Source organism: Epinephelus fuscoguttatus, linkage group LG6 (genome assembly GCF_011397635.1).
Source record: "Epinephelus fuscoguttatus linkage group LG6, E.fuscoguttatus.final_Chr_v1".
NCBI lineage: Eukaryota > Metazoa > Chordata > Actinopteri > Perciformes > Serranidae > Epinephelus > Epinephelus fuscoguttatus.
In genome coordinates, this window is record NC_064757.1 from 37,931,511 (window position 1) to 37,950,049 (window position 18,539).

Below are 18,539 nucleotides of genomic sequence, written 5' to 3' on the forward strand. Positions count from 1 at the left end.
GAGTGTGAATGGTTGTCTGTCTCTATGTGTCAGCCCTGTGATAGTCTGGTGACCTGTCCAGGGTGTACCCCGCCTCTTGCCAAATGTCAGCTGGGATAGGCTCCAGCCCCCCGTGACCCCCAACAGGATAAGCGGTTATGTAAAAATGAATGAACATATTTTCTTGATAGAAATATAGCAGAGAACTATAACAAGTCCTAAAAGTAACATTTAAGGTACCCTTAAGAGTTTGAGGTGGTTTTCTTAGTAATCTACCAAACACTGTCCCAAATTACCTGACTTTAGATTCTATGCTCCATCCATCCATCCATCCATCCATCCATCCATCAAAGCACCCCAGACGTCCCTCTCCCCAGCAGCACTTTCCAGCTCCTCTTGGGGGACCCCATGGCGTTCCCAGGCCAGATGAGATATGTAATCCTTCCAGCGTGCTCTGGGTCTGCCCCAGGGCCTCCTACCAGTGGGACGTGCCTGGAACACCTTGAACAGGAGGCGCCCAGGAGGATCCTGATCAGATACCCGAATCACCTCAATGGACGCCTTTTAACGCGAAGGAGCAGCTGCTCTACTCCGAGCTCCTCACCCTCCAAACCAAGCCACCCCACAGAGGAAACTCATTGCGGCCACTTGTATCTACAATCCCATTCTTCCCGTCACTACCCAGAACTCATGACCATAGGTGAGGGTTGGGATGTAGATGGACCAGTAAATCCTATGGTCATTTTTTTTTTTAAATTAGTCATCATGAAATGTCCAGCTTAAAATAAAGCATTACAATCTCTTTTATATTTTCACTTGTAGATATGAATAGTGGTTGGTCTGTCATGATGATACCATGCCTCTGTATCGCACTAACTAGTCAGACTTTCATCCACCTGTTGAAGTGCTTCACATTAAAGTGGTTGAAATCACAATCTGCATATAATTAGCTGTCAAGTTGCGACCACAGACTTTATTTATTATTTACTAACCAAACAAGAGGCTGAAATGTTAACAGCTTCATGAGGCTGTATAATCTCAGCTGATTTACAGCATTATATTGAACACAAAGGTAGGAGGGGTGTCCACATAATAGTGTAACTTTCACTTCCTTGTGGGCGGAGCTTTCTTAGCCGTTGCCATGAGAGACGGAGGTCGCGGGGCAACAACGCGTAGAAATGTTTGAACACTTTAACGCAGTTTATTCAGTAAAATTATTTGTCAGTGTTTCTGTACAACTTTAGTCGACTTCTTGACAATACGCTCATCATGATTAATCGAAACTCTACGCTGTATTCGAGTCGTTTGCTGTGTCCGCGGAGCAGCAACGTCACTGGACGTCCGGGCCTGAAGGAGCCGGACTCCCTGGAGACTCATCCCCGCCGACAGCTGCAGGTGAGACGGCGTGGCTGCGTGGAGGCACCGCGGAGACTGAGTGAGCCCCCCAGACTTCCCTCCCATCTTGAGACTAAACCAGTGATCCTGCGCAGTGTGAGACAACAACACGTGTGGAAGGTATTTCAGCTGTTAGTTATTATTCATTACAGTTTGTTTTGTTTGTCTTTGTGTGTATAAAAGGGAACGTCAGACTGTATAATATCTTCTCTCAGATGACTTCCCCCACCACCACCCCTGTAAACACATCATCATCAAATCATGTTGATGCTTTGAATCAGGATTAACTTCAAAGATGGCTGGCAGTTTATTTATCTCATCCAAAATAAAAAAGGCTCATTCGAAGCAACCCAAACTCTCTCTCTCTGTCTCTGCTATCTTTTTTTGTGATTTCTGATTCATCCCATCCCATCTGGCAGCTGTTAAAGATTAGAAAGTCTTCATCGTCCCTCCTGCCTTTCCTCCCTTGAACTGCTAATGCCCCTCTCAAGTGATATTTTCATATCTGTCTGTGTATATGTGTGTGATCCCTTTCATTTCATGGCAGCGCTTCTATCTCTCATTCATCAGTAACCCCAGCTGCCCCCCGTCTTCTGAACAGAGCTGTCCAATCCAAGACCTTTTTAAATGCTCGCTGACCGCCCTCAAGCACATTGAGTGTGTCACAAATGAAATTTTCTAGCCCAGATGAAAACGCATCTTGGACGTGCAGTCAAAGGACGGGAAACACACCCATGGCTCAGTTTATTTTTACCATCCTCAGCGTGTGATTTGAGTTTGAGAGGATCTCAGAGATAGTTTTGAAGGCCCGGTGGGCTCTGCAGAGTCAGTTTTCATAATCAGCAACACAGATGCTGCGTCTGATCCCCCCAAAGCCTGTTCCCACTAACAAATGCATTTGAAGTAAGACATTGCCAATTGTGCGATGATTACAGTCACCTATGCTCAGGGGAGGGCTCGGCGGTGGCAAGTCACATCGACTCATGAGGCTTCAAACAGCCCGCCACAGATCCACGGGATATTAGCGGCTAATGCATCAAGGGGGATGAAGTGTCAAATGGCTGGTTTGTTCCCGTGGACACTGCATTCATCATAGTTATTGTGAGGCTGGCTCAGTCGCTGAGGCTGGCCGGCGAATAGAGAGACGTGGTCCATATCAAAACTGACACATCAGAATGGAGTGGCTTATTCATGAAAATACATTTTGGGAAAGCAGTTTAACAAGTTATCACAGCCAGCGATGAGTCAGAAATAATACTGAGCGGTGCTTGAACCTCGATGTAACATAAAACGATGGTATTGGCCGTAGAAATGTATTTGCTGAATTGGTTAAGCCTTGCCTGTTGCCAATCCATTGTCTCTATGACTACGGTGAACAAGAATCGGCCGGTATACACTGTAAATCACCAAGGAGGGAAAACAAGGCAATCTCATTGTCTGCAGTTTCCTGCTCTGTGTTATTACATTTACAATGCTTTTGATTCAGCTCTCTGTGGTGCTGTTAAGACAAATGCAATACTAACAACATTGTTTGGTGTGTGTGTTCCTCCTGGGTGTTGATGGAAACACACAAGCTGCTGAAAGAACAGTTTTCCTGTTACATGTATGTATTGGAGCATGCACCTCCTGTGTGTGCACATACAGTATTCATACGCTGAGGTCTCTGTTCTCTGTGTCCACCGACGTGGCAGAGAGGCAACAACAGTGTCCCGGTTTGACTCGAAAGAGATTTGCAGCAAATGAGCTCATCCATCAGCAGAAGCGTGTGGGGACAAGGGGATGATGAGGAGAAGGAGGGTGAGGAGGAAGATGAAGAGAGACAGTGGGGCGGAGCAGGGGCCGAGCAGAGACAGGGATCGCTCAGAGAGGAGCCTCGCTGTGAAATATGACGGCCGTGGCATTTCCGTGCTCTCTGGCACCTTCTTTTGTCCTTTGGATGTTGCAGCTCGAAGACCTGAGCTCAGCTTGGTCCTTGTCCAGTTCATCTGCTACTTTGCCATAAATCTAAAAAAGTCATGACATTTAGGGGAGTAGCACTTCTAACTGCATTAACCACCAACGATTCAGCATTTACTCTCTGGAACTCCATTTTTTAACCCCTGACATGCATTTATTTTCCTTTTCCCTAACGTAACAGTTAGGAAAATAATCCTGTCTGGCACTTTTATATTCTGTACTCAACTTTTCATTAAAGATATATCGCATTGACGGTGATTTAAATAGTCAGACAACAAGATTTCATTGTTTTTATGGCTGCACCATCATTAAATGGTGATATCCTCGATGGCTTGTCCACCATTTTAGACACATGTCCCCCCCAAAATTCAGCCTGCCATAGTTGGTATTGTCAACATTGAGATCCCAAGTTCTGTAAGTTCGAACAGCGTTTTGCTGCACAGCTTGACTTTCTACCAAGTGACCTGCTGAATGGTCAGTATAGGTCAAGAGGTTGAGTGAAAAGTGACTCTGTGAACAAAACAAAGAAGGCTCAAGACTGATTGGGAACAATAGACAATCTTTGGCTTGCTTTTAGTCATTGATCTGTGGTCAGACTTTGAGTGGTGGTTTGATTTAAAGTTGTGCCAGCTGTCATCAGTAAAGGAGAAACACTCTCTTGGGGGAAGGCGTTTCGATTTTGAAGTCGAAATAGCATGACTGGTAATGTTAAAGTAAATTCTGCAGATGTGCTGAAGACAGAAGCATTTTATTTAACTTGCCAGTACTTTGTGTACCAAAAAACAAGGCTGACGTCTAACCTGGGGTCTACCCCTACTCCCCTAGGTACTGTTCCTATACAGTGCTCCAGGAATTATGTTTGCGATGCGGAAGTAAGCTTTGCCCTGGTTCCCTCTTCAAAAAGCTCATGGGGTTTTTTCATTGGATTTAACTAATGACGAAAACTCTGTCTGTGTGTGTGTGTGTGTGTGTGTGTGTGTGTGTGTGTGTTCCACGTTTTTCTCCTCACTGACTTGGTCAATCCATGTGAAATTTGGCACAGTGGTAGAGGGTCATGGGAGGATGCCAATGAAGCAATATTACATCAATTCGCCAAAGGGGGCGCTATAGCAACCCATTGAAATTGCAAACTTTGAATGGGCATATCTCATGCACCGTATGTCGTAGAGACATGAAACTTTGCACAAAGATGTCTCTCCTCATGAGGAACACATTTGCCTCAAGAACCCATAACTTCTGGTTATATAGATTTTCTGCCATTTTGAATATTTTGAAAAACACTTCAAATGGATCTCTTCCTAGGAAGTTTGAGCGATCTGCATGAAACTGGGTGAACATAATCTAGGGAGCAATATCTAAAGTTCCCTCTTGGCAAAAGTTGGAAAACTTACTAAAACTGAGCTTCTATAAGGCAATGAATATTGCGGAGGGCGTGGCTCATCACATAAAGGTGTATAACATCTCAAGGGTTTCACCCATCACCACGCAACTTTGTAGGCATATGACCACACATAATCTGAGGGGACCCCTCCATTATTGACCCCATCAAACAAAATGGGGGCGCTAGAGAGCTAATTTCTTATCTAAGCCTATCCGCCATATGGATTTTTACTAAACTTGGTAGATATGTAGAACAGGACGCCTCAAGGTGACTGGAGACTGGAGAAATTTAACTCTAATTGGCAACTGGGTGGCGCTATAACAACAGAAAAATGCTTAAAAATGGCTAAAATGCGACAGATCGCTGTGGCTGCAATTGTACTATCAAATTCACAAAAACTTTGTCTGAATACATTGCTCTTCTTAATGGGTTCAGTTGACTATTTAATCTGCAATTTCCTATGACCTGTATCCCAAACACACACCATGTGAAACTGCACGTGGGCAACTGTGCACGCAATGGGTATGGACTAGTTTTAGATTATTGCAGAAATAAGCTCTGTGGTAAACAAATGTTTGTGATACTTGCATGTTTTGTTCAGCATGATAATCTTAACAGATGATCACCACATTCATGATATTTAAAGCCTAAATGCATTCACCAGAAGTAAAAAGCTAACCTTCAGCTATAAACAAACTACATCGCCATCATATGACTCAAAGTTGCCACTAGAATGAGGCTGTGAAGCCTTGTTTGCTGTGGCTCTGCATCATGACGTTCTGTAGTCACATTTAGCTACTTGTAGCAACTACCTTTTTTAAGACACATTGAAGCTTCAAAGTTCACGAGCGGCATATTTACTGATGTATTTTATTTCATAAAACAAAACGTGAAAGTCTCTTCAGCTAACCCTAACCCTAACCCTATTTCAGGCATCAAAACAAAAACCCATTAAAAAAAACACTGATTTTGAGACGAGGGAACTGTGAGTGGTAAAATGCTAGCTCATTTCCAGGTTCTAAGACTCATTCCTGGGGCACTGCATAGGGCTAGTGTTATGAGTGTAACCTAATTAGCTAATAACATATGCCTTTGCCTTGTAATGCTCAGTCACTACATTAGGCAGCTAACTAGGTAGCAGGACATGCTGATGAAAGCTGATGTTAGAGCAGATCAACAGCTGTATTCCATTCCTTTCACTTTTGCACTTGGGGTTTTGGTTAAAGCTAACGGTCAGAAGGAAATGAGCATCTACTGCTGGCACCATTGAGCTAGCTAACGTTACAACTCAGCCGAGAAAGACGGCTTGTGCTGTCACAAGCAAGTGCCTCTCATCCACGACTAGGTGCACACTTCCTTCTGTGCTGTGATACGGTTCATGGGTGTAGTTCAGTAGAAAGAAGATAGCTCCTACATGAAACTGCTCACAACAAGATATGTGGATTATCTTGAGAAACCAGGTCATGATTTCTGGAAAGAGACATTGATGTTGAGTTTTTCAAATGTATTTTTTTGGCGCTTTGAGCACCACAAGCTGAGTGCAGTCTAGTTCTGTTATATTGGAGAGAAGGCAGACATCTCTATTGCTGATATCTCTAGCACTCTGCAACTCACACGAAAACAATCTAGACTGAAAAACAGCACCACAGAAAAGAGTAAAAATATGTATGTTTTATTTTTAGGTTGAACTCTCCCTTTAAGGATTTTTATTGTATGATTTCTTGTTAAATGCCTCCATATGTTTTTAAAAGTTTGAAACCATGTTGGAAATTACTCACTTTGAAATGTTATCCCTTGGTTTTAATGTGTTTTGTAAATGCCTAAATAAGTAAAATGAATAATCTGAAGATAGAAAATCCTCATGAATATCCGGTCCAAGCTAATGCCCCTTTGCCTGCACTGTGATGATCTATTCATAGGCGACTACAGATGACCCACCGAAGATAGTCGGCCAATCCATTAACAGCAGCCCTCCAGATTCCACAGGAGGAAGTAAGGTGTGACTGTTAATCATTAAGCCCACATTTATACTCCTCTCACACCCTGTTATCTAATTTATATTGTAGAAAACATCAGTTTATCTTGCAAAGGGAGGTTTTTTTACTCATTGCAGTTAATTATGTGGAGATTAATTGCCCGATTATCTGTCATTTCCATAAGCGATGTCATATTAGAGTCACAATCTTTACTCTTGGCCCGCTGCCCAATTTGCCTCTGCAGAGGTCACATGGGGATGCGGCAGAGTCTTTCATGGGTGAAAAAGTGCTCTGAGCTCCAGAGGTACTCAGAAGACTAAAAGATAATGGCTGCTTGTCCTTTTGTTTTTATGTCTTTGTTTTTATCCACTTTCTTTTTAGAGTTTGCCAGTTTGCCGTACCCAAGCTGGAAAAAGAGCAGATATCGTTTCCCTGAGGAAGCATCTGGGCCACGCCAGGTGAGACTCACATCTGTGGGTGTTTTAGCAAATATGGAGCAAATGAATCCCTTCTGTTGATATGAATATGTGGTGTCTAGCTGCTTTTCCTCCTGAAACAGATGAGGACTGCAATAGCCGCAGCTATTTATGGAAAAAGTCACATTTAACAATAACATTGCTCATGAAAAAAAAAGGGAAATCTGCAACAGTTTGCTCACTGCAGGTATGCTCAGCTTTCAGTGCGTCTGTGTCCTGCAGGCAGTGGAGTCCTGGCACTGAAAAAGCTGTGGCATTTGGTCCAGCGTGTGTGTTGTGAGTGTGTGTGCAACCCCATAACCCCACCACAGGGTGTAGAGACAACATCCTCTGGGGGCAGCCAAGGGTACTTCCAACCGGCTGACATTTCTGACAGCCTCTGATAGAGCCCAGAGTGCTGAATTATTCATACAGGTGTTATGGGGTTGCCATTTTCACAGGAGATACTAACCCCCAGATGAATTGTGGCTGTTTATCCCTGCAAGTGAATACAGTAGTAATGATTTGGGGCTGTGATGCCTTTTAGGCCAAATGGCAGCCCATTGTCTGTCAGCTCACATGTTGAAAGCTCATACATCTCACTGCTTCTCTGGCCACAGCAGACCTCTTAGACTTAATCAGCCGGGTTTTGTTTTTCAGCTCGGGCAGTTGGGTGGAAACATTTGATACATAGTGGTCTGTTTTTCAGCAATTCTGCATTTCATAATGGGTGTCATGATGCACTGGTTCTCAACCAGGGGTCCGGAGAGCACCTTGAGGGAGCTCAAGGGGGTCTTCAGAAAATTAATTAATTAATTAATTCACTACAAAATTAAGTTTCAATTCCTCCATGTTATCTTTTGAACTGTAGTTGACAACCGCGGGTCTTAATCATATCTAACAGCCAATATCTTTGAGGATGGAGGCCCCTGAAGTGAAATCTGATCCCACTGGGAGCTGTGATCTAATGGGTAAAATTTAGGTGTCCCTCAGGAGTGCCCATGAGCTCACCTGGTAGCACAGGTGCCTCATGTACAAAGGTGATGTTGTTGCTGAGAGGTTGTGGGTTTGATTCCAGCCCATGTCAACCCCTCTTTCTCTCTCCCCCTTTCCCTGTTAAGCTTTCCTGTATAATAAAGGGCAAATGCCAAAAAATAATCTTTAAATTTAGGGGTCCAACACATGAAAAAGACTTAGATGACCTGAGAGACCTTGTTCGAAATCCAGGGTGGAGGAGCCCTTCTGTGCGAGGTTTGCATGTTCTCCCTGTGTCAGCGTGGGTTTTCTCCAGGTGCTCCGGCTTCCTCCCACAGTCCAAAGACATGCAGGTTAACTGGTGACTCTAAATTGTCCGTAGGTGTGAATGTGAGCATGAATGGTTGTCTGTTGTCTGTCTCTATGTGTCAGCCCTGTGATAGTGTCCAGGGTGTACCCTGCCTCTCACCAAAAGTCCGCCCAAAAGTTTTATTTATCTAGATTTGGAATTGTCTACCAGTGAGATTTGTGCATCTACCTCACTATGATGAAAATGAATGGAATACAGTTTAATTTGCTCCATGACAGACAAAACTGGAATTAGCAAAACTAAAAACAGCAGTGTTTTGCTTTTGTTATGTAGAGGGGTCTCATTTATAAACACAGCGTATGCACAAAATGAGGCCTGAAAGACGTTTATGCCACTTCCCACACAAAAGTTGTGATCTATAAAAACAGACTTGATGGGAGAAACTGTGACCCATGCTTACGAACATTTTGGAGACGGGAAATTGGTGAGGCTGGGGAGATAGAAACCTGATTGGAGAAATTTTCAGCTTTTGTCTGTACGTACATTTTTAGTATGGATCTGTTCCACATGTTGGGATTTATGCTTTTTTTTTCCTTGCTGAGAGTGAGACGAGAAGATTGTAGAGTGTGAAGGTAGAGCCAGTGGGTGATTAGCCTAGCTTAGCAAAAAGAAAGGAAGCAGCCAAGAAATAGTCACTTTGCTCTGTTAACATTATCAAAGGTGTGCTGCTGGGTCTAAAATCAGTTTCGTTTAACATCCTTGTCTGTAGGGCTGTACCCGACTCAGAGTTATGTTTTGTTGTTGAATCAGATTTTGCTGTTCAATGCAAATGTATTATATATAAGAACAGTTTGAATGTGATGTTCGATGCGACAGTGACATTCATGTGATATAGACTACTTAACAAGCTAACTATGCTAATGATGGACTGGAAATGTGGAACAATATTTTTCGCCAACACTAGATATGAAACAAAAGCCACAGATTGAATCGAATTAAGTTGCTATTAGCTGTAAATTCACCACTTCTAAGCAGAAGGCAGAAATTAAAGTTAACTCTGAGGCATACAGTGCAAGTCTTCTCCTCTAGTAATGCGCAGGACATTGTTTTTTAAAATCCGCAGCAGCCTGATATGTGAGCCAATCCACCCTGCCTGACTTGTAAACAAACGTCTTAGTCAGTGTCCCAAACCTGACCTGCAAACCGCTGCTTAAATTTTCCAGTAATGACCATCACCAACAACAACTTATTTGCTGCTGGCTGTACTGTTTGTCATTTTTAGCAAACATCTCAATATAAAATGTGTTTTCTGTTTTAATATGTATAAATGTTGGAAGACAGCAGGTACTTAACCATCTTGTACGTGGTTATATCTTAAGTATGATCTTAAACGGATTCAGGAGGGACAGAGAGGCAGTTGCTTGCTATTAGGACATAGTGTTAGGTCTACATGTTTGCAGTGGGGAATATTTTTATGACCAAAAATGTAAATAGCTGCTTGCTGTGTGAGAAAGACAAAGCGAAGGGAAGAGAAAGTGTCAGTTGAATTTATGTAAGTCATCAATAACTTCATCAAAATGCTACTTTTTGACTTTATCACCTGCCCGCCAAACCTGAGGTATTGTCTAACAAGCTTTCCTGAATCTCTGGGCGGGCTGTGGGTCAACCTGCACATTACTACTCTCCTGCTCCTGCAGCTGCCTCTGTGCCCGCAGCTGCCTGTAGAGAAGAGCGTAGTGAAAGCAAGGAGCGCTCACTCTGCAGCTAAATCTCAGGTCCAAAACGTCCCCAGAAGTACACCGCATACTGACTGACCCAAAAAACCCAAACCCAAAGACTCTCAGTTGACTGAGGGGTTGCTGACCAAATCTTATATCTCCTACTTTCAGGGGGCAGCCCGACTTGTTTGTTTGACATGTGTTGATCATAAATTTATATATCAAGACTGCACATCTATATTAGTTCTCAAGCTATATAACTTCGAAAATCTAATACTTGCATAACCATGACATTAAACTAATTGCAAACAAAGTTTTGAAAACTGGATGATTCAAACACAACTTTTCCCTTTTTCTCCTCTCTGAGAGCTGCTAAGTGCAATAACACTTTAAGACATCCAGATATAGAAAGTAATATATCACTTGTCAAGATCTTCATTAATTCAATTCATGTCAACAGGAGAATGAAAGAGTGGTGTGGGAGAGAAAAAAATCATTGGAGCTCTGTGATTAAAGATGAAATTCAAAGAAAAGATCACAATTCTCAGATAAAAGCAAAAAAATAAATCAGAAAAATGGGACGACAATATTACATAGTGTCAAATAATGTATTTCAAATGGCCCTAATCCTCCTCTGTAGGACGGGGATTTGTCACATAATTTAGGTAATCCCCAAAACCTAGACAGAGCTGTAATAATTGTCTCCATTTAAAGATGAAGTGGAAATTAGGACACACGTTTAAAGATTATCACTTGAATTTGATAGGTTCCTGCATCACAACTGTAATGTTATTTACATCATGTGTACATAGCCATTTTGGATCTTACCAAATCTTCATTCACCATAAGCATGCAGTCACTGGTGTCTGTCTCAATATGGAGGTAAACTGTGATGCTCCATGAAATTGTGTGGTGTGCAGATACCATGAGAGTCCAGTCTGGTTTTGTATTTCTTGCTGTTTCTTTCCCGTTTTGTCTCAGTAGGCACCACAAAGCCTAATCAGCGTTTTGGCTCTTACCCTTGTCTGTGGCGCTCTGTCATTTATGACTGCGCCAGCTTGTGTTGTCATGGTCTGCCATTTGTCTCTGGCGATGTTGACATGAAACATCCCACGCTGTCTTGTCAACACTACTGCGAGTCCTGTTTCTCGTCACGTCGTAGCTGACGGATAATACCTCCCGAGTAGCATTCTTCTGCTGGACTTGTTATTGGGATTTAATTATCAAATGTCTTCGAACTTGTTGACATCATATGGGAGTCAGTGGAACTTGAAAAACTCACAAATGGGAATTTATCATGATGTGAGAGTGGAGCCGGTGAGTAGACTCAGAGTGGAGACACAACATCTTAGTTGGTCTAATCACTAAAGATTCCTCACCTACCACAAACCCTATCTCTTTTGTTGCCTGGCAACAAGCTGCCACCCAAGGGCTCCCATGATCTGATCTGTTAAAAAGTGTCCCCCACCACCTCCACCCTCCCCCAGAGCACAAATGTCTAAATTTTTTACATTGCAATCAATATTTAACCACCGATCAAGCCTCCCATCTAAGCATTGTCATGTTTAATGAGCTTTTCAAGCCCGGCTCTGATTTGTGGTCATGATTCACTCTCACAAAGAAGAATAACTTGTTATTGACTGGAAGGACAGGCGGGCGGTGATGAGAAAAGGCATAATGGGGTTTCACTTCAGAGCTTCTTAGCTTTCAAACACAAAAGTTTCATTGTGTGTTTACGTATTGACGATGCATTGCTTCTTCTCAATGCCTTTTATTTTCTTGTCACACCAAATGCTGCAGCCTGTCATTGACTCGGCAGCTTTCTTCTGTCTGCTTCTCTCTCCCTCTCCCTCTCCCCCCCTCCCTCCCTCTTCAGCGTATTATTGTTCAGCTTTCATGTTACATTCAGACACGACCGGTGCTGTTGTCACAAACATTTGTGCATGTGGTGCATCAAACACAAGCAGAGAGACACCCACTTGCTGACGCATTAGAAGATATTAATCAATTTGAGAAAAAAAAAAAAAAAACATTAGCTGAACTAAAGTGAAAGAGTCACTTTAGCACAAAGAGCTAACAAAATTAGTCACGTCTGAGGCAAGGTCACTGAGCCACCTCCCACACTCTTGGCAGCCGGCAGCTACTCCAGGGAAAAACTTTTTGCACATTTGAAGCTACGAGTCATTAGCGATGCTGATAGAAACACACTTTAATTAAGACTGCTGCATTTTGGACTTAGATGTCACATCTGAAGATTAATAAGTAATATCAGGGGTGTGGTGGTATGCAAATAGAACAGACATGCCTCCGAGCTAAACTGGTGCACTCGGTGTATCACTGAACAGAGCCAAATTAGCATGCTGGAACACAAGTGCTCTGTGCCCCCCTCCTAGGCTGAAGTGCTTGGCTCTACTTGTGGGCGAAATATTACCAGCCAGCTGCTCGCTAGATAACAAATAAGAACTGGAGCAGCAGAGGGTTGGAACATATGCAGGCGTTTGTGCCTTTGCTTGTGTGGTTTCACTCTTGCAAACAAAACTAGCTCGCCTGTAAAGGAAAGGTCACGAGAATATTGTAAGGTCACTGCGGTTCTGACCCTCACTTCATGTTGATCAGGAAATTGAAGCTGCATCTTATTATATTTATTTATTTTGTGCACAACTGTGTTAGCTGAATGAAGTTGAACAAGCCTAATAAATACTTTTTCGTCCTCCATGATACATTTGCAAACTTTAAATAATTTTTTCAAGCTTGCCCTGGCTCATAGAGCATGAGCACTAGAGTCCTGCTCTGGTTAAACCAGCTGATCGCACATTGCACATGCACATCAGTGTTTCTCCTGCTCTGCCCACAGACCTTACATGACAAAAAAATTCTGCTCTAGGCTTATCTAGGCTTATACAAAGTAGTCCATACCCATTGGTAGCTTTGTCCCCTTCTACCTATGCCAATCCTCAATGCCTCAATGTGCAGTTTCACATAGATTGACCACGTCAGTGAGTAGAAAAATGTGGGACAGACAGAATGACTGACTGACAGAATGACACACTGACAGTTTCCATGATTATGTACAGCATACCATACCATGACTTAGTCATACCAAAAATTAGAAAAAAAAACCCAACAACACTGGTCCACAGGGGGAGCCACAGCAATCGGTCGTATTTTAGCCATTTTTAAGCATTTTTCTGTTGTTATAGCGCCACCCAGTTGCCAATTAGAGTTAAATTTCTCCAGTCACCTTGAGGCGTCCTGTTCTACATATCTACCAAGTTTAGTAAAAATCCATATGGCGGTTAGGCCTAGATAAGAAATTAGCTCTCTAGCGCCCCCATTTTGTTTGATGGGGTCAATAATGGAGGGGTCCCCTCAGATTATGTGTGGTCATATGCCTACAAAGTTGCGTGGTGATGGGTGAAACCCTTGAGATGTTATACACCTTTATGTGATGAGCCACGTCCTCCGCAATATTCATTGCCTTATAGAAGCTCAGTTTTAGTAAGTTTTCCAACTTTTGCCAAGAGGGAACTTTAGATATTGGTCCCTAGATTATGTTCACCCAGTTTCATGCAGATCGCTCAAACTTCCTAGGAAGAGATCCATTTGAAGTGTTTTTCAAAAAATTCAAAATGGCGGAAAATCTATATAAGCGGAAGTTATGGGTTCTTGAGGCAAATGTGTTCCTCATGAGGAGAGGCATCTCTGTGCAAAGTTTCATGTCTCTACGACATACGGGGCATGAGATATGCCCATTCCAAGTGTGCAATTTCAGTGGGTTGCTGTAGCGCCCCCCCGTGGCCAATTGATGTAATATTGCTTCATTCACATCCTCCCATGACCCTCTACCACTGTGCCAAATTTCACATGGATTGACCAAGTCAGTGAGGAGAAAAATGTGGAACAGACACACACACACACACACCCACAGACAGAGTTTTCTTCATTATATAGTAAGATATAAAACCTTTATTGGGTAGAAAACCATAATACAAAGAATAATAATTGACTTATTTGCAGCAAGAAATGTCATGTCAAAAATTTCACATACCCCATTTCCACCCAAATAAGTCCATTTATGTCAGTGTATTTTTTGTTTTGTTTTGTTTTTTTACAATGTGTGATGTTCAATGTCACAGATGGGCCTGGTTCATAAACAGTAGAAAGCAGCATGGAGGCCTGTGGAAAACTGATAGTCCTTACTTCTATATTTCTTACTTATTCAGTCTCTCTTTCAGATTCAGTGCAGATAAATTTGGAACGATGTTTGAGTGCTGCTTAGGTGGAGATGGGCAAATTTTGTGGTGGCATGTCATTGTATCTCATTGGTAAAGTGGCAAAACCGATTGTATAGATGAATAGATTTCTGTCAGAAAGAGCACAAAGAAAACTTCTCCCATATGTGGATCTGGCTCAGATTCACAAATTCACGTTAATTATATATAATTACAAGCCTTAATAAAATGTAAATAGGTGAGCTCTGTTAAAACTCAGCCCCCGTACAGCTGTCATGAATGTTGAAATTAGCCATAGAGACCCAAATTGACTTTTGTACGACACTGTAAACATGTTTATTTCTGCTATTATTGGGCATTTTACCATGGCGGCCCATGGGGATAGACTTTTGGAGTCAGCCTCAAGTGGCCATTCGAAAGAACTGCAGTTGTTGGCACTTCTGCATTGGCTTCATTGGCTTCATTTTTCAGCCCTTGAGGATGCGGTCTGATTTTTGCTTGCTAGCTTTCTTTTTTGTCTGGCGTGTGCTAGTCACAACAAAAACTGACTAATTCTGAACAGAAGAAGCTTTTAGACTCTTCAGTGTACTTTTAAATAACTCATTTTCACAACGGCTTATCCTCTTAGGGTTTGCAGGGGGGCTGGAGCCTGTCCCAGCTGACATTGGACGAGAGGCAGGGTACAGCCTAGTCACTAGACTATCACAGGGCTGACACATAAGCCTTTTTTAGATAGGAATTGTGCAAATTTGCAGGAAAGCCCAATCAGTCTTCTTTCAGCATTGGCAGTATAAAAACAAAATCAGGGAGGGTGGAAAAATGCTGCCTGCCTACTTTTGTTTATACAGAACGCGCCTTTTTCGGGGCAATGTGGGGCGTGAGCAAGTAACAAAACGTGTAGCTCAGCGTGTGACGTAAACAGTGACGTACTCCAAGGGAAGCCATAGCTAGTCAGGCGGTGATTCTTACGTAAATTGGCCTGTTCTTTACCGTCCCCGTCATTTGACAGTTAATGGCCTCTTCGTTTGCGAGGGCAAGGAGGGCGTGCAATTCCTTGTCTCCCCAGTTGCTCATCTTTACAGTGTCTGTCAGGTTTGCGTTTCCCTCTTGCTACTAGCTGCTCGCTAATTCCTGCTATCAGCTGTTTCCTGTTTATCCACTGCCAGTGGGTTGCGCGTCATCAACAGCTCCTCCCACAGGTCATCAACAGCCCCTCCCGTTGCAGAAGGCCGCCTCGGTCTTTTTAAACTAAAAGGGTTCCACCAATATGACTACCCTACAAGGTGGAAAATTGGGCACCTCGGATCAACTCGCCTTTCCAACTCTGTGTGTCTAAACGCTCGCAGCTTGCCGGCAAAACGGCCCAACATTCGTGGAAAATCTGGCAGTGTAAAAGGGTTTATAGAGACAGACAACCATTCACACTCTCATTCACACATATGGACAATTTAGAGTCACCAATTAACCTGCATGTCTTTGGACTGTGGGAGGAAGCCAGAGTACCCACACTGACATGGGGACAACCCTCCACCCCGAGGTCGAATCAGTAACCCGCTTGCTGTGAGGTGATAATGCTAACCACTGCACCACCGTGCCGCCCACCTTTAAACAGCTGAGTTTTCTAATTACAGCCAGTTTGAAATCTTTTATTTGGACGGCAGAATATTGGAAAAGAAAACACTATGTTCACATCATCTCAATACAATTCCATTGAGAGTATATTATTCTCGATACAGTTCCACTGAGAGTATATAAACAATAATATTGCATTATTGCATTATTCTCTAGATATTGCCTTTGTGATTTGACATATTTGACTGCTTATCTCAGAGTCACAGTCATATTGGAATTCCGGATGACTGCTGAGCCTCCTCCAACATCAACAGCATCCATCTAAGCTGAACCACGGCCTTTATTTCATTTGAAAGCACATACAACCCTGTAATATTCCAACAACAAAGGATCACACACCACCTTGACTCTCTATACCAGCTCACAATAAGTACGTTGTATAGCAGCATACACCTTGACCTGCTTCTCTCTGCCTCCTTCACTTACAAGAAGGCAAACTGCTCATGTAAAAATGATTAAGAAACATCGAGGTGTGTTACCTCGGCTGGTCTACTGGCAAAGTCACCTCGACAGTTGCTTCTAAGTAGCATCTTTTAATTTTCCACTGCAGCATTAATGCAAAGGTAATTACGCGTGCAGTATGAGAAAAACAAGCAAACAGTATTTGAGGAAAGGTTATGGTTGGAAGCTAAACCGCCATAATTAAGTCATTAATCTGGCCAGACGTAACACGTTTCTCCCATAATGCTCTAGTTAGGTGTCATTGTGCTCGCCTGCTGCTTTGCTGTGCTCTGATTTGGATGATTTACAGTGCGCTTGTGTGTGTGTGTGTGTGTGTGTGTGTGTGTGTGTGTGTGTGCGCATGCATGGATGTGAGGGATTATTGTGATGACACGCATGCACTTTTGACCGTAGCTCATCGGCTTTGATGTTTTTTGTATGTCTGACAAAGACAGGAGATTAATGTGTAGGCTTGGCGTTTGTGGTTTCTGTGCATTTGTTTAAAATTTTTTCCTGTCATTTGGGTTGCTGGAAAGTGAACATATATCATCATTAGAGCTCGCTGGTGACGCTCTGTATTTATGACTCCTGCTTGTGTGTCTCTGCTTTGTAGGCGTTTGGCATCAGCAATTAAGCAGGGCCAGAGCTACTTCCACCTCCTGCAGAAAGAGGAACAGGAGGAGCAGGAGGAGGCGGAGAGGCAGCGGATGAGGAGGGAGGAGCAGCTGAGAACAGAGCCACGACCTCCCAGTTTCTCCTCTGACTCTGACAGCGATTTAGAAGGGTGTGGCAACATCTCACATCAGCTCACTTTCACTTCTTCCTGCAGTGTTATTCTTTGGCCTAGTTTATTAGTTCATCACCTTTTAGACGACCTGAAGCTGCACTAACCGATAATTTTGTATTCACAATGTATCAAATGACTTACAGGAACTGCATATAATGACAAACACAGAAGATTATCACCCTACGCTGCTGCTCCCCTCAGCTCTTCAGAGCATTTTGGTTTTACAACCTGAAACTTTACTATCATGGTTCACCCTCACAGCTCCCATCAGCCCTTTTTCCAGCAGCAGATAGCAGCTGTTTTTTCAGCAAAAAGGCTCTGATACACACAGTGTACGCTACCTGCTAAGCTCCAAATGGCAGACAGACAAAGTCAGCGACCCACTGGTGAAGATCATAGACTGTATATAAAGATGGACAAAATGACAGTGAAGCCAGAAATGTCAATCACCCCCTGGTGGCTGGCTGCAGTACAGGTCATAAAGCCCGCCCTCTCAATGTTAGTGGATAGGACGTGAGCCAGACCAAAAACTCAAAGTGCACAGAAAATAAAGAGTTTCTGTTATTTTTGGTAGATTTTAAAATGCTGGTGCATTTCTCTGACACTTTAGTCAAAGAAAACTTTATTTCCATTTATAATATTGTATTTGGTGGTATGGCTCTGTTCTGGAGCCTCTCTGCCTTTCTCAGGCCTACGCAGAAAGCCTCTTCCACGTGCCTACATGGAAAGCACAACTTTCTGCCCTTCCACAAGCAAACAAGGAAAGCCTAAGGCAGAGAGTGCAAACCCCCCCTGCCCTTTCATGCGCCTACATGGAAAGCCTAAGGCAGGGAGAGCAGCAGCAAAGACCCCTGGGAACAGAATGACAGAAATGACATTGATAAGTCAGACACAGCATGAAAAGGAGGAGCTGGGGTGGAGGCAGATTGCAAAGTGGCTTGCAGAGGAAGCAGCAACAGTAGGCAGGCCAGGGCAGTTTAAATAGGGTGCCCTGAATGAGATTTGTCAATTTGTTGCATAGAAAGGAATCATGTGATCTATCAGCTGCTCCATCAGTTGACTGGGCTGTTTGAGATCAGCTGATGTAGCTGGGATGTGAGCTGAGCTTGGCATTGTGTCCGGCCTGAACTAACACTATGTTCAATTAATTTCATGCCATAAAACGGGGATTTGATGTCATGATTGACAGCTGTGTGTGCCAGTTGGTGTGCTCACGATCAGTATTGCTGCTCAGGATTGGTTTGATGGGTGTATGGGTGGGAAATTGATACCAGGGGAGATCACTTGGAGACCAAAACAAAG

The 18,539-nt window shown here is 43.1% G+C and overlaps 1 protein-coding gene across 6 annotated transcripts in view; it reads left to right on the forward strand.

Annotated features, from left to right (window-relative positions):
• The first annotated feature begins 902 nt into the window (after window positions 1-902).
• Window positions 903-18,539, forward strand: part of LOC125890085 (coiled-coil domain-containing protein 60-like) — a 71,586-nt gene continuing 53,949 nt past the window's right edge. For 3 of the 6 annotated variants that reach the window (XR_007449504.1, XR_007449503.1, XM_049578537.1), the window contains exons 1-4: window positions 904-1,494; window positions 6,631-6,708; window positions 7,069-7,145; window positions 17,064-17,234. Coding sequence is in view for 4 of the 6 variants with exons in the window: in XM_049578537.1 (XP_049434494.1) it covers window positions 1,249-1,494; window positions 6,631-6,708; window positions 7,069-7,145; window positions 17,064-17,234 (572 nt within the window). In the remaining 2 variants the exon portion in view is untranslated. Of the gene's footprint in view, window positions 1,495-6,630; window positions 6,709-7,068; window positions 7,146-17,063; window positions 17,235-18,539 lie in introns of all 6 variants that reach the window. The other 3 variants (XM_049578539.1, XM_049578538.1, XM_049578540.1) reach the window with 2 other exon arrangements.